The sequence below is a fragment of the Silurus meridionalis genome, chromosome 15 (assembly GCF_014805685.1).
Source record: "Silurus meridionalis isolate SWU-2019-XX chromosome 15, ASM1480568v1, whole genome shotgun sequence".
In the NCBI taxonomy this organism is placed as follows: Eukaryota; Metazoa; Chordata; class Actinopteri; order Siluriformes; family Siluridae; genus Silurus; species Silurus meridionalis.
In genome coordinates, this window is record NC_060898.1 from 18302198 (window position 1) to 18318987 (window position 16790).

At 38.5% G+C, this 16790-nt stretch overlaps 1 protein-coding gene across 6 annotated transcripts in view; it reads left to right on the forward strand.

The window, feature by feature from the left end:
* Positions 1 to 1732: 1732 nt before the first annotated feature.
* The window catches only part of nrg2a (neuregulin 2a), a 95877-nt gene continuing 80819 nt past the window's right edge, over positions 1733 to 16790 (forward strand). For 2 of the 6 annotated variants that reach the window (XM_046867568.1, XM_046867572.1), the window contains exon 1: positions 1733 to 3040. In XM_046867568.1, coding sequence (XP_046723524.1) covers positions 2536 to 3040 — 505 coding nt within the window. In that variant the 5' untranslated portion in view covers positions 1733 to 2535. The remainder of the gene's footprint in view (positions 3041 to 16790) is intronic. The other 4 variants (XM_046867570.1, XM_046867573.1, XM_046867569.1 and 1 more) reach the window with 2 other exon arrangements.

Below are 16790 nucleotides of genomic sequence, written 5' to 3' on the forward strand. Positions count from 1 at the left end.
GGAGCGAGAGAAAGAGAAAGACAGCAAAAGGCGCCCCCTGCCGTCTTATTTGTGATATTACAGCCACTGTTAGGAATGGTTTCTGCGCATGGCGCTACCGACTTACTGCATCATCGTCACTGTCAGTGTTATGCTTCGAGTGAATTTGAGTGAATAAAACTACCGAAAAAGGGAAATGGAGTGTGTGTGTGTGTGTGTGTGTGTGTGTGTGTGTGTGTGTGTGTGTGATCATAATACAGGAATAAATAAAGCCAATGAGGACACACTAATTCAGACACTAATCACCCACCTCCATTAAAGCACTCAGGTCTTCCGGAACACGACCCCAGTGCTATTAGACTGACGTCAGAAGCGACCATGTAATATCAGTGAAGCTAGTATAATACACGAATTAATAAATCAAGATACATCATATATAAAGCATATGCATTTGACATATTACGACAAATAAGCTGCTACTGATCCTTAAACTGCTCGAATTGCTCATCATTGGACCACATTTGGCCAACAGCACACTTGCCATTGCCACATCTGGCCGTATATGTTCCTTAACTCAGGCATATTTTGTCCACATTCCTCTGCTTTCCTGACATAGTTTGGGACACTTTGTGCACTGTTGTGCATCTATTATAGTTGAGAAGAACTCAAATTAATACTAAATAATTGCCTTCATTTTTAAGTTTCAGAACCATGGACAGTACTTGCTAAATGTCAGGAATGATATGTCAGGAATGTTCTGTTAAAATACATACAATACATGTTCTAGTTTGAACCTAAAAGATGTTAAAGATTGTGTAAAAACTTTACAGTAACGTCACTGCTGCAGCAGACTCTGGATATTTTTTTAGAATGTAAAAAAAAGGAAAAATGAAACAATTTAATACTTTTGTTTCGATAATATGAGTTTGAATGAAAATAAATGAATGGTTTTAGTTGCCTTATAATGCACACATGATGAGGGAGGAGGTAGATTAGTGGTTAAGACATTGGACTTTGAATCGGAAGGACACAAGGCCCTTAACCTTCCACTGCTCAGTTGTAAGTCGCTCTGGATAATGGAGTCTGCCAAATGCCATACAATATACACGATGCTGATTAGTAGTAGAAGTAATAGTAGTAAGTATCTCATGTCGCATGTCCACATGCTTTTTGGAAGCACTAATTGCTTTCCCTCTCTTGACTCAACCTAATTACCAACTCAAGAGCAAGTTTTGCTCTGATGGTAAACGAATAAGGAACAGCAGAGGTCGCTCTTCGTGAATATTTAGCAACATCTTTTGATGCGGCTCCACAGGTTCAGCTGCCTCGTACTCGATCTTCATTTCCTTCCTTAGAAGTGAGCGTCTGTAGGAATCGTTTCGTGCATTCATAGCCTTTCATCTCATTGTTACTGTATAAACTCTAGCGCCTGGTTTCACTAGCCTCATTTGTTTAATCATCTCCACTGGGTATTTCTCTCCTGTAACGCAGACTGTACATGCAAGCTTAAAAAATCCTCTTGGAAACATTGGGATAATGCATGTCTTGCCTTCTTGTAGCAATGCAGCGGATGTCAGATGTATGGATTTGATGCAACGCCTCACGATCATTTCTCTCTCTCTCTCTCTCTCTCTCCATCTCTCTCTCTCTCTCTCTCTCTCTCTCTCTCTCTCTCTGAGGCCGAGCAGCGAATGTGACCTGAATGCAGCACATGATTTAGCGATAGAACGAGACTAAAACTCATTCAGAACTGCTGAAGAATCGGTGACGCGTTTCATCGCCTGATCAGCCGCAAGCCGCTGTAAACGATTATGTCGCCGCGCATCAATAAAGGAGCGGGATATTAGTGGAGGAACGGTCGCATCCTCCGACACATCCTCAGACATTTTGCTTTTGCGCTCCTATTCCGTATGGATTTGTGATGGCAGAGATCATGGATTGATGCTCATTTTTTCCGCGGCATTGGGAGACTATAGACACACACACGCGCGCGCACACACACACACGGAGGTGAGTCGGTACTCGGTGTGCGGTGAATGTGTCGTTGGCGCGGCAAGAATTATTGCACGTTTCCACCCGCTCCGTCCGCGCGACACCAGGTAAGCGGACAGAGACGGGCCACGAGGGACACGACAGGGGAACAGTTTGCCACCGGATGCATTAATAAACCCCGAGCTTTGTCACTCAGGAAGTGGATTTTAATGGTTTTACTTTGAGCGGACATCGATCGTGCATCGCAGCGTGTCGCGTTCGTTTCTTCCTGCGTTGAGCGATACGGAGGCATTGCTGCCGATAAGCGCGCTCACTACTACACCACTGCATTTTTTGGGGCAAAGATAGACTGCGGATACTTGCTATATATGGCTGTGTAGCTTCCATGGACGAGGGCCAATCCACTAATTTCGTTGCATTTCTCTCACAATGCGCTTCATCCGAATGATGCACTGGGGAGATTTTTAGCCCAGAGTAATTTGGCCGTTCCGCTATCCGCCGTCTCCTCTCCAATTGCAAGATTCTCAAGAGGGGAAAAAAACCCAGCAGCGCATCCCCGATGGCATGGACACTTCCGCAGGGTCTGCCGCGCCGCCGTGCTACCGGAGCCCGTTCGCAGCCCGCCCGAGCCCGCGCCGAGCCAAAGCAGGCGGCATGAGGCTCGAGCCGGTGCCCTTCTCCATGCTGGTCATCGGGGTCGCGTTCGCGTGCCACTCCCCGAGCCCAAGCTCGCTGCGGGAGCGCGCGCGCCACTCCGCCGTGGTGATCGAGGGCCGCGTGCAGTCGGCGCCGCACAACGCTTCGGGCGCCGAGCCCTACCGGGTGGACGTCAAGGTGCTCGACGTGTGGCCGCGGCACAGCGGCGGCCTGGAGCGCGAGCAGCTCGTCACCGTGCGCGAGCTGGGCCCGACGAGCGGGCCGTGCGCGCGCGTGCTCAACGACCACCGCTATATCTTCTTTATGGACCCCACCGACGAGCCCCTGGTGTTCAGGGCGTCGTACGCGCCCCTCGAAGCCAGCGGCAAGGATCTGAAAAAAGACGTCGGGAAGATCTTGTGCGAGGACTGCGGTAAGCTTGGCTCGAGCTGGTCAATTTAATCATTTCATATATATATATATATATATATATATATATATATATATATATATATATATATATATATATATAAAAGCTCTGCGACCACCTTTGTCCATGTGCCTCTGCCTGAGTATAGTCAAGGCTCTCCAAAATATCTGGCTTAACTGGAACTGAATGCTGAAGTACATTTGCTGCATTGCTGGACCATCATTACACACAGATACATGCAGTGTCCATGCACATATTCACAGTTCTACATATTCCCTCACACTTGCGCACTGCATCTGTGTGTAAATATCTTAATATTAGACAACAAATCAGATTCAAATCCTCCAGACTGTCAGTAAAGTTATCACATATCTCTCACAGTTAGTAGCAAGTAAAGCTCAAGTTGCAGTTGGGAAAGAAAATCTCAGGCATCACTGTCATGGCTAGAAGCTCACAGCTCTGCAGATGAATTAGACGTGTGGAAATAAATGTAAATGAAAGGGATTTCTTAGTTGTTAAGCGAGCCTGGCTGTTATCTGGTCAGTTATCTGAAAGGACCATCATGCTCATTCATATACTAATACACTAATAATTATGCTTAGCAGGTGTAGGCTTCCTTGTCACATTTCAACTTTAAGATTTCGCTCGGTTCTAGTGTTGCTTGCAATACCGAGGGGGGAGGAAACAGCTGCATTTTTCTTCATTGCAGTGGTCTCATCTGCCCAGATGGTGGGCCGGGTCCTCTGCAGAAAGGATTTCTGGGCCATGCGCTCTCCTCTCTATGTATATATAGGCTGGACAATTAGAGTGGACTTCTCGTTTTTTGCTGTCCGGGGTGCTACATAAAACCCCTTTTTTCTTCTTTCAACATTTCTCTTAAAGGCTGATTGACACAAGCATATAATTGTAAGGATTCTTAATTAAAGAGGCAAATTTGGTGTATTAAAATCTTAAGTCATTTTGGAAATATTACCAAGCTTACTGTGTGTGCTCAGTTTATAAAGCACACAAAGGTTATGGAGGGAAAAAAGTGCTACATTTAGTGCATATAAAAGCTTGCTGTAAATGACTTTGCACTTTCCAGCCTGCTCATAAATTCCTGTCGACTTGTTGCATCTATCTTTTAGTCAGCTTAATTAAAGTCCTGTAAACTTAATATAACATTCAATCATTCACTTGTCATCAATAACTGCTTCATCCTGGTCAGGGTTGAGGTGAATCCGGAGTCTATTCCAGGAACACTGGAAGTCATCACCATGCACGCACACACTTTCACACACTTGTTCATGCTGAAGTGAAATTTATCACAACCAATTCATCACCCAGTGTGTTCCTGGGTGGAAGAAAGAGCCTGGAGAAAACCCACATAAACATAGGGAGAACATGAGAAAACTCCACAATGATGATAAAGTTCCTCAAGAGACGAAAGTTTTCTTACTCATTCACCAAATTGCACATAATGGTAGAAACATTATCAAGTGTCACATCGCTGAGCATTTTACATGGTGCCAATTAAAAAGAAAAAGCATACATTAGAAAGTATTACATTTAAGCTTGTGCTTTATTAACACATCACTAAAAAGCATATTTAATTGGGATTCAGGTTGCACACAGCAAAATAATACAGTATGAAGGATCAGTGACATCGGGATCATCAGGAAAATGCATGAACATTTCAAAAGTTTGGACAGACTTAAAGTGTACAAAATAAAAAGCTACACACTTTATTTATAGAAAAATTTTTTAGCTTCTTAAAGTGGGTCTGCTTATAACCCTGATACTGTTGAAGGTTTCTATGCAGATCTTTTAAAGGTTTTAACAGAGACATGTACATTTTTTCTTATGCAGTTGTAATATTTGTTATGCTTCATTGTCATCATCAGCAAAAGGTAGTTTGGTGGCTTGGGGTGTGGAAAAAAAATTACACTTACAGTTTGTCTATTCTTCCTTTAAGCAATGCAACACTCATGGTGGTGCAACAGGGAGTGTTGCAGCACCACGACTCAATTCAATTCAACTTCTAGGTCCCTGGTTTGATCTTGAGTTCAGGTTTTTGTCAACATGGAGTTTTTGCATTTTCTCTGTGTCCACGAGAGTTACCTGTGGATTCTGTAGTTTCCTTCTAGAAACCTGCAGGTGAGTGGACTCGCTCTGTTAATTGTAAGTGTGTGTATCATGGTATTCTGTCCATGTGTATTACCCAAACTGAGTGTTCCTGTGATCCTGATCAGTCATTGTAGATAAATAAATGAATAAAGAAATAAACACTCTAGTTTATTTGTGTTTTAAAAATGTTTCGAAAGCAGATATACGCTAAAAGCTTTTGCAATCGAACTTCACATTCATGGTTATTTAGCACACAACCCAGTGGTAAAAACCACAACATTCTTACTCAAATAGTTTTAACTTCGGAATATTGACACATGTTTCCTGACAATATACAGTATTGAAAGTATATATATGTTCAATATGGAAAAAGTTTGTGTTCCACATTTAGTCCTCTTTTGCTCTTTTAATAAACTGCAGTCTACTTGGAAGATCTTCCACTTTATTTTAGGGTGTGCTTGTGGAGATTTGTACTTATCTAGCAACAAGGGCTTTGTTAAAGTCAGGTGCTGATAAAGGTGAGATGAGGAGAACTGGGGTGCACTCAGCGTTCCAATTCATTCGAAAGGTGATCAATAGGGTTGAAGTCGGAGCTCTATAGCAGGCCACTCAAGATCTTCCAATCCATTCTATGTAAACCATATGTTCATTGAGCTCACTTTGTGCCCAGGCATTGTGATGCTGGAACAGGTTTAGGTCTTCTAGCTCAAGTGAAGGGAACATTTTTATGATACTGAATAAAGGAAAACAAAATTGTGTGACCAAACATCCTTTTTGTGACCGATGTTTTTTTGCCATGATATTTGAATAATGTGTCTTAACAATGTCATTTCATACTTCATTTAACTTAATATAATTCAATGTACTGTATTTGCTAATAATTTCTGTATGCTATATAATTTAATAGTATAGTGAATTTTAAAAAGAGGTAGTAAATTCTGAAATAGAGACCTGTTATTTTACAATTTTCCTTAATTTGTTATTCATAAATGGTATGCTGGGTTTTGTATCCTGGTTGTGTTTTTTGGATGTTTTATGTTATTTAAAATTCCAAATCACTTATTTAGTTATTCAACCAGGATAATTTCCCTAGTTTGTGTGACTTCTTCCTATTACCTTTTCCTGCATTTTGTCATGCTGCGATTGTCATATTCTTTTGATAGATGCTTAGATTTGTAACAAGAACAGAAAGACCTTCAACAAAGTTTTTGTTTATCATGCACTGATATGCAATGCAATAGTCCCATAGTCGTCACGGAGGTCTATACAGTCAACAGTCAATAATTCGAGGTTCGGAACTCGCAGCTCAGAAAATTCGGGGGTTCTCATTTGGAAACGAACTAACAGCAAGTTGCGGATTATCTTAAAATTTGCGGGAATCAACAGCGGACCAAATGTTTAGGAAAGTTAGGAATAACATTTTAAACTATGTTTTCACTAAGACATTTCATACATTTTTTGAAAACACTACTGTATTAAAGTGGCATAATGTTTAGATGAATTCACTAAGGTACCATAGGGGCTGCGGGGGTGCGTCCAAAATACGCTGATTTGCGGATTTTTGGAACTCGCGTGGGTCTTCCGGGGGACCACTGTATATGCATCTCTCTATTATTAAACTTTGGATATCTTTCATACATGTTCTGGTGTCTATGTAACTGATTCCTGGAACCGTATTGGAGAAAACTGAACAAGAACTGAACTAGCTGACAGACAAACCTAATAGTTTATTTGTTCAAGTCATTTAGTTAACAACTGCTGGGTTTTGGCACATAATACAACAAATATTAGAGAAAAGACCATATTTTTCTCTTTTTCTTTTTATTCTAATAGTCAAAATTTGGGTTAGGCTAATACGTAAGAATTGAAAGTATACAAAAAGTCAATAATGATACTATATAGTTTTTCTCCAAACCATTATCTATATTTACGAAGATCACAGCTGTTTTGAAGTAACACATTTCGTGAATTCCCAGCAGCAAGATCTTTCTGGCATAACTGCATGACACAAAGACAAGAATAACTGTTGATTGACATGCACTTAGGGAAGGAAATATTTTCCTTGCATCTGGGTTACTTGGTTTTAATTATTTTCATCATTTTTGGAAGCTACAAGACCAGGAGCTTGAGCCACTTTTTTTGGTAGGTATTATGAGAGAGCGATGTGTATGAGGCACTAATTACTGTATATTCTCTTGAGATTGCAATGACAGGTCCCTGGGGGAATTGCTAATATATGCCATTAATTTGTCTTGAGAATGCGGCTGAAGGAAGATTTTTTGAGAAAGACTCCATGGAAAGTCAATATTGCATTGCCTACAGTAAGAGATTGAAATATAGAAAGAACTAAGGGATGGCATGATGCAGCTGGCACTTAATCAGGAGGTAATTGAGCTCTGTCAGTGTAAGGGCATGCTCTTGTTAAATGGGACTGCAGCTGATTTCTATACATGTTCGATTTGTGCAAAGCAACATAGTGTAACATGTATAGGTTTAATTTTAAGAGATATGTTTCATTTCTTTTATTTTATCGCACAAACAAAATGTAGTCAGATTTAAAAGTAGGGTTGTAGAAAAAGTTCCGGTTATCTTCAACATCCAGTGTTGATGAATCTGTAGCTACAGAGTCTTCTTAACAGGAATGGAACCTTATGTTGTCTTTTTTTGTTGATCCGATCTGCCTCAAGGGTAGACATATTGTGCTTTGTGCTTACTATCATTGTAAATAGTGGTTATTAGAGTTACCATATTCTTCTTGTCAGGTCAATCTTTTAGTTTGTGTTTTGCACTTTTCTATGTAAATTCTATTAATTGTTGCGTGTGAGCAATAGTTTCTGAAATTCTCAAGCCGGCCCTTCTGACAATCATGCCATGGTCAAAGTTAGTGATATAGTTTTTTTTCCTCCACATTCATGATACTTGCATTATCTGCAAAATGTCATGCATTTGCACTCCTGCCATTTACATTTGACAGACACCCTTTTCCAGACTACAATTACAAATGAGTAGTTGAGGGTTACGGGCCTTCCTTAATGGCCTAGTGGGGGCAGCTTGGTTTGGTGGTGCTGGGATTTGAACTTCCAATGCCAAATCCAATGCCTTAACCAGGGGACTCTAGTAGTTTAGAATTGGCCACAGAATTTGCTAATAGGATTGACTAATTGATTTTTATTTTAATTGATTAAAGTTGCAGGTGAGTGTAAAATGAGACAGAATGCAACAACGTAATAAAACTGATTCAAGATTGTGACAAAAATATAGCTTAAGTTTTTTTTGTTTTTTTTAACAACAAAATGCTTATTGAAGTTTTGGCAGACACTATACACATTCCAAGGCTTAAAATAATAATAATAAAAAATGATAAAAGGAGTCTCCAGTGTCCAGTTTGTGTTCAGCCACAGGAAAGTCTTCAGGACAGAAATTTGCATGAGCTGCATAAAAAAACTCATTGACTTTCAAGAGAGGAAAAGCTGATTGACTGAATATGTATAATTTTATAACTGTAAGTGATTACAAGAACTAACACATTTTACAGATGTTTCACAGCATTAAATGTAACCAAAAAGAACCATGATGTTATGTCTTTTTCTAAATAACAAATTGCAGTGGTGGAAAGTAACGGATTACATCTACTTGATTTTTGCATCTACCATAAGTGTAAAGAAAAGCTAAAACTAGCTTTTATCCCTTGGGTTATCTTGGATGTGCTCATGCTCAGTCTGCCATGGTTCTCATTGAAATGGGGCTTACAGGATGATGGACTTACAGAATGATGTTCCTGTAAGTCTTGCATGAGTGAGGTGACTGTGGATCGACTGTAGAATACTCGAGAAGCTACATATTGATCCTGCTCATGCATGATGATGAATGTTTGTGGAAATTGTTCACTATCCTTCTCTGGAGATGGATTCATACACCATCTGTTCTGTTTGTGTTGTTCGATGCATTGGCATGCTGATATAAGATGTATGACTGAAAAGTACTGTGTCAAAAACTCAAGGGTGCAAACCTCTGAAAAAAGATTTTCCTGGACATGAGAGCCCATTAAATATGATACATGTATCATGTGTATGTATCATTTATATGTATCGTCAATACAAAAAAACATTTTTGGGAATTATGTCAAAAAAGTGAGCATGCACCATTTTAGGCTTTCCTTAAAAGTGAAGACATGGTCCTAAGTTTGATTCTTTTCTGCAAAAAAAGCCAGTGTATGATCTGCATGCATAATTCATCATGCCTCAACATACATAATACAGGTCTCTTAAATTCTGCATTAAGCCATACTTAATTTACAGATCCTTTAGCAATTATTTTCCCCTTTTTTCCAAAAATTAAGCGATTGAACTGTGTGCAATGCTTTTGGACCACACTTCCTAAACGGGTTGCTGGATTGAGTGACATTATTTATTACAGCATCAAATCATTATTTATATTTCTGTTAAGAATGCAAATTTGAGGATTTATACCTACATTTTGCATGATGATAAACAGGCAAATGAAGCTTTAGTAACATAAGCATATTATTCTGTATACATAATTATGACGTGTTATTTTGTGGCAGGATGACATTAATAACTACATAGCTTTAAATTAATTTTTGACTACATTTAGAGAGCCTATCACACTTAAAGTATCTTAAAGGCTAACATTTTATGTGTCGTAACCCCTTAACATCCACTGTAAACTGTAACAGCTCACTTTAGAGCTGTATTTTAGATTTCAAACTTCAATACTGTACATATTGTATTAACATTGAATGCAAGGTGAATGCTGAAAAGCTAATATTATTAACCAGGATTCATGTTTTTGTATTAGCAAATGTCTATTCCAACTCCATTTCAAATTAGCTGAAAAGATTCGAAATTAAATGTTTTGAGTCTATTTGTGAAAATAACCATGACCATAACTTTTTTTTATCCATTCCTTCGGTCATTTGTATTGGAATTTTGTATTGGGCCTTATACGTGATATATGTATATATTACAAAAGAAGTGGTTGTGCATATCCCAGGTACTTTGCCTTGGTGGCTTTTAAAATTAGTTTTTAAATCTTCCTGACTGTTCTGTCTGCTGACTTGTCTCTATTAGTGCTTGTTGCTCCCAGTTCTCATTTTTGACCACTAGATAAAATAAAAGAACGAAACCTATTCAGCAGTCTGTCTTAAGATTTGTTAACATCCAGGAACATCCAGGGTCAAATCGGCAGAACTTTGGATTATATCTGCCAATTTGCAAATTTATGAATCATTGGTCACTCAAATATGTACATGATTGTGAATAAGGACTATATAAAGCTGACATCAATAGCAGTTTCTGCCCACCAGTCCCTAAGGATGAGCCTTTGCTGCCTCTTGACATATTTTGTTTTATTCTGTGGAGAAAATTATTGAGTTTATGTGAAACTATGTCCATTTTTGGTATTGTCTCTGGGCATATTTAATTACAGTGGCCATTTTGCACAACCATCTGCTTTACTCCAGTTGTTGTCTGCCTATTGTCTGCCAGATCACTTTTCCACAATCCGGTAGGCTTAGACCTGTCTCTCTCTCTCTCTCTCTCTCTCTCTCTCTCTCTCTCTCTCTCTCTCTCTCTCTCTCTCTCTCTCTCTCTCTCACACACACACACACACACACACACACATTCTCTCTTCTTTACAGAGCCCCAGCCATGAGGATTTCACCTGCTGTCTTCACAAAGCTCCTCATGCTGAGTATCTGACATCAGCACTGAGCAGCAGTCAGGCTCTGTGGCCAAATCTAATGATTAACATAAAATTTATAGTGGTCATGGTTGACGCTCTAAATACATCTACATCTGTGACCTGATATGTTTTTTTTATTAATCTATACTCAGTATCCCATAATGACAAAGTGAAAACACAATTCTTGAAATGTCTGTACATTATAATATATAAAATATCACATGTACATAAGTTATCAAAGCCTTTGCAACAACACTTAAAAATGAGCCTCAGGTGCCTCCCATTTCTCTTGATCAATGCTGATATATTTTTACACCTTGACTGGAGTCTACCTGTGGAAAAGCTTGATTGGACATGATTTAGAAGACAAGACAACACAGGATTAGCTTAGGGACAACCTAATGTCCTAGAGTGGTCCAAGCAGAGCCCTGACTTGAACCCTGTTGAACATTTCTGGAGAGACCTGAAAATAGACCATCCAACCTGCACCAGCTTGAAAGGATTTGCAATGAAGAATGTGAGAAAATCTACCAATCCAGGTGTGCAAAGCTTGTTGTCAAACCCAAAAAGACTCAAGGCTGTAATTGCTGCCAAAGGTGCTTCAACTAAGTGCTGATTAAAGGGTCTGAATACTTATGTACATGTGATGTGTTTTTTTAATTATAGACATTTATAGTATCCTGTTTTCACATTGTCATTATGGGGTACTGAGTATAGATTATTAATTTTTAAAAAAGTAAACGATTGAAAGAAGTTTATTAGAGGGACCATGCATGTAGGACGTTTTGAAGACAAGGTGAGGGAGGCACGATTGAGAGGCTTTGGACATGTGCAAAGGAGGGATATAGGGTATATCGATAGGAGAATGCTGAGGATGGAGCCTCCAGGAAGGAGGAAAAGAAGAAGGCCAAGGAGGAGGTTTATAGATGTTGTGAGGGAAGACATGCAGGTAGCAGATGATCAGCTGTGGCGACCCCTAATGGGAGAAGCCAAAAGCAGAAGAAGAGCACCAGGCTGCAACATAACAAAATTTTAAAAAGTGAAAGGGTCTAAATATTTTTCAAATGCATTGTAGAGATACTGCAGTTGACTATAATGAAATAATTGCAAACATTTATGTTCACTTTGCACACAGTATTGTAGCAGACTTACTATAAATGCTCTAAATGTAAATGCAAATGTAAAATGTTAAAGAAACATCTGTTTTTAAGTCACTTCAAGCCATGAATTGAAACATTGCTTTAATATTGTTTCCAACTCGACTTTCGGTGAAACATTAGGGCATATAGTACAGTATCACATCGTATCTGGTATGTCATTCTGACTAATGCATAAATCAGGCTGGATAATAAAGTAGCTATTCACTATACAATATTATGTGGAGTTTAATTAACAATCAAACCTAATTCAGCCCACGTTTCCTCCTCGGAAGAAGTAACTTCCTCTGTGCCTCAAACTGGGAGAAGCTACAGAGGAATAATATAGCACATTTCTCTGTTTTTCCAAGCCAGTACACTAGCATGCTAGCATGTTAAGAAAAAGAAGCAAGGGCTTTGATCAGCAGCAACAAAACACACACACACACACACACACACACACACACGTATAGCTCCATGCTGCATTCAGGCAATCATTAATAAATGTAAATGTAAAGCGACCACACCAGCAATTAAGAAGTTTAGAAACGATTTACAATTTTGGATTCTTGAGCCTCAGAGAATGTTGTTGCTTTAGCACTACTAACAGCAAAAACTGAAGAAAAAAAAAATATTATTTTCCATGCAAGTTACTTCCCCCTTGTTAGTGACCTCAGTGAAAGCTTAGTCAGAGAATGCTAATGCGTAATCAACCATGTTTACTTATGTTACATCCATAAGCGAGGCTTTTACATTATTACTTGCTCAAATTCCAAATGAATCACCAAAAAAATCCTGGTACAATCTTAAATTTTAAATTCTGGTTATATCAGAATCAGAATCAGGTTAATTGGCCAAGTGTGTTGACACACACAAGGAATTTGGTTTCAGCTGTTGGTGACTCTCAAAGTACAGACATAAATAAAACTATACATTCAACTTAGACTATACAAGACAAAACAGACAAGACAAGACAAAAACAGACTATACAAGACAATAAAGACTGTGGGACAATATAGACACTATGAGTATTAAATAGGGATTCGGATTATATGACAGATCAGTGATGTAAATAAAGTGTGAGAGTGCATGGTAGTGCAAATAACAGTATTTTGGACTTTATACAATATATAGCAGCCATATTGTGTGTTACATATACGGATAATGTGATGACAGTTCTGATATTGCAGTACATATAGATATGATATAAAGCAGGGAATATATTTATGGTGAGTTGTTAATGAGGCTGATTGCCTGGGGGAAGAAACTGTTCCTGTGTCTAGCAGTTTTGGTGAACAAACGTCTGTAGCGCCTGTCAGAAGGGAGGAGCTGAAAGATGTTGTGTCCAGGGTGCGAAGGGTCAGTAGTGAGTTTTTCTGCCCGGTTTCTGGTTCTTGTATGGTACAGGTCCTGGAGAGCACCAATAATTTTTTCTGCGTTTTTTTTTTTATTTATTTTATTTATTATTTATATTTACTCTCATATTGCAACATCACCATATCATTATATTATATTGTAAATCAGTACATGATATTTCATTTTGTGAGATCTTGTCTGGTAGCATAAAAATATTTTTTCCCTGATTGGATGTTGCTGACTCAGTCCTCAGGTCCAACAATGGCTTTAACGACCTTACTATCCCGACCTTCTTTTATTCCAAAAAAGTACTCTTTTATGACAAAGCATTAGCTAATGAAAGAGAAAGCGGTAACACTGCGAGACGTGTCTTTGATGTTGGATGCACCAAAGGTTTTACTTGGATTAAAAAACAGTGGATGGTTTTAATCCAGCTTTTACAGGTTTACTTTGTAGCAGTGGCAGTAAATTAGGTTGATGATGTGGAAGGTCTTTTGTCACCTGAGCTAAATGAGTAGTACTTCTGCTGGAAACGAGGTTGCACGGTCGCTATTATTTTTAGCTTTAAACACTGTGTCATGTTTGAATTGTGACCATTGATTTTTCAGTCAGCATTTCTCACGTGTGATCCGGCTGAGTGCTGCTTTAACAGATCCATTCCTGGAGCACGCTCCGAAAGACCTCAGTGGTCAACATTGACCTCTCGGTTAACTCCCACTGAGCTGAAATGGAGCCATCTTACATTATCTTTTACACCACACACAGATAATGGGCACCATTATTAATTGCATGTTTTATTTTCCAAACAGCATTCCGTCCAACGCGTTGTGTTATTGCACCTTTTAAAGACAGTAATGTTTCCGTTTAAGCAAGTGGCAGGGCATAATAGCACACAATCTAATGCTACTTCAGATTGATGAATCATGGTGACTACGACAACAGTCAGGATCATTTTTCACCTCCATAATGAAGCTACACAATGAGAAGGCTTTTTGAAGTAGAAAGCAGCCGACTGGTGAACTGATGACTAACTGGTCTAAGGGGTTTCCTGAATATAATAACCTTTCTAAAAAATAGCATTAAATTATGCAAACTGGAAATATCCATGGAGCCTATGGTGCAGCAGGCCCTGGAAGTCTCAAGCTCATGATTTGTAATTTATTGGCAACAAGGGTGATGATCTTTACTCTGCAGATTGGGAATGATACATACATAGTGATAGCGTTTAAAAATGGTAGGGATCTTTTAAGTGACATGGCTGAGAGTGTATCTGGATTGAGAAGCGATGTTATGAAAAGATTTGATTGAATTAGCTTGCAGATTTTAAAAACTGAAATATGGCTGGCAGTGATCTGCACCATTGAACTGATTTGATTTTACAGGCAGTGGTTGACAATGTTATGAATAGTCAAATGTTTGCTACTTTTAATTGTAATGAAGTACAGGTAGTCCCCAAGTTATGATGAACAATTTATACCATTTTTCGATATTACAATGAAGATAGCGATATTTTTCTGGGTTTTTGGTGTTTCAATGCCCGATTTTAGCTATTGTCTTTCTCCTTTTTATCCACATTGCCGGACATTGAAACAGAGCGCATCCACTCCGCCTTCCACTGCAAACCGGTGCTCGTCTATGCGGCCATTGCCTCATACATATACAGTAATCCCCGGTTTATCGTGGTGGTTACGTTCCAAAAAACGGCCCGCGATAATCAAAAAACGGGATAAACAGACGCCACCCCATAAATGCTATTTTATTTATACAGTACTGTACTGTATTAACATTTTACTACATTTTATAATTAATAATGTTTATTTTAACATAAAACTCCATAAAAACAATTCTCAATAAGTTTTTTGGTCTATAGTGTTATCCGCGAGAGGCCGGGAAAATCAGCAAATCAAATTAGTTATGTGGCAAATGCAATTCCACAATAAACTAGGGGTGCGAGATTCGGACCTCTGTAAAGCGGGGGATTACTGTATACTGTAAAGTTCATACATTACGGTACTGTAAATTGCTCTGTTTTGCTAAAATATGTACTGTAGTTTATTAAATTATTAACTAATTAGAATACTACCTCATACTGTTAACCATTCTTTAAGACTCCTGGGTAGGCTAGGCCATGCCTCAACTAATGATACTTTTTAGTTACGATGGTGTCATTGAAATACATCTCCAATCTAACTCAAAGGACTACCTGTATTTAAAAAGGAAAGGTTTTGTGTGACATTGTGTTCACGGGATGTTTATGTATATATATATATATATATATATATATATATATATATATATATATATATATATATATATATATATATACACACATACTATTTGCTGCCAGCCAATTATGTTAGCTCCTGGAATCAATGCTAGCCAAACTTGGCATCAGCAAAGAAAACAAACCATCTTGCAACTAGCAAATTTGCAAAACTGGCCACGCTTTGTAAGCAGGCAAGGGAGATTCTGCTCATCCTTAACTTTTAAGACTTCAATCCTGTATGCCTATAACTATAACACTAACTAAAATGTGTATGGTCACTGTAGATGACCATAGATTGGCATTTTCATAGCCACTATTACATTTTACTTATACAATTAAGCAATTGAGGGTTAAGGGCATTGTTTAAAGGCCCATAAATTGCAGTTAGGTGGTGCTGGAGTTTGATCTCATGACCTTGCAATCATAAATCCAACATTTTTCCCATTGAGCTACCACTTAAATAAATGCCAAAGTGAAACTTTTAGGTGCTAATCTTAGTTTATTTGATTTATTTACATCGGATAATCATTGGTCTGATTTTCTGTAACAAGTACTTTGAAGATCTAAACATAAATGTATAGAGTAAAATGTAAAAAGGTTTTTTTTTCGTTGGAATTTTTCAATTATTCAATGACAATAACACGGAAATAACACAGAAACATTGCAAACTAACATTTATATAGTATAGTAGCATAGTACAACTAAATGGTCATTTCCAAGCATGTGTACTAGCCAAATTAGCTTTATAATGGTGCACCTATTTTCAGTGTATAATCACTCAAATTTTAAAGTCACATGATGGCCTTCCTGGACAGTAAGAACTTAAAATTCTATTTCTTTCAATGAGTTTAACATTAGTCCATTGGTTTAACACAGGCTCAGTAAGGAGCCATTTTAGAGCATCTCCTGGAAGTGACCTTGTTGAATTACAATAGCAGCAAAGCTCTTTTCTGTCAGTTGCGTAATAAATCTGAAGATGTGGTTTTTGGGTTGTTTTTTTGAGTGGCAAGGTCTGTGTGGAGTGGAGCAGCTATATAGGGGTTATAAGGGATTAGAGGCTACACTCAGGCAAGCCTGTATAATGCCCTGTAATTGACAAGCTGTAAATTTTTCAGCAGTAACTATCATTCAGGTGGAGTGTTCGCATGCAAGCGCGAACACAGTATTTTCTACTTGAGGAATAGAC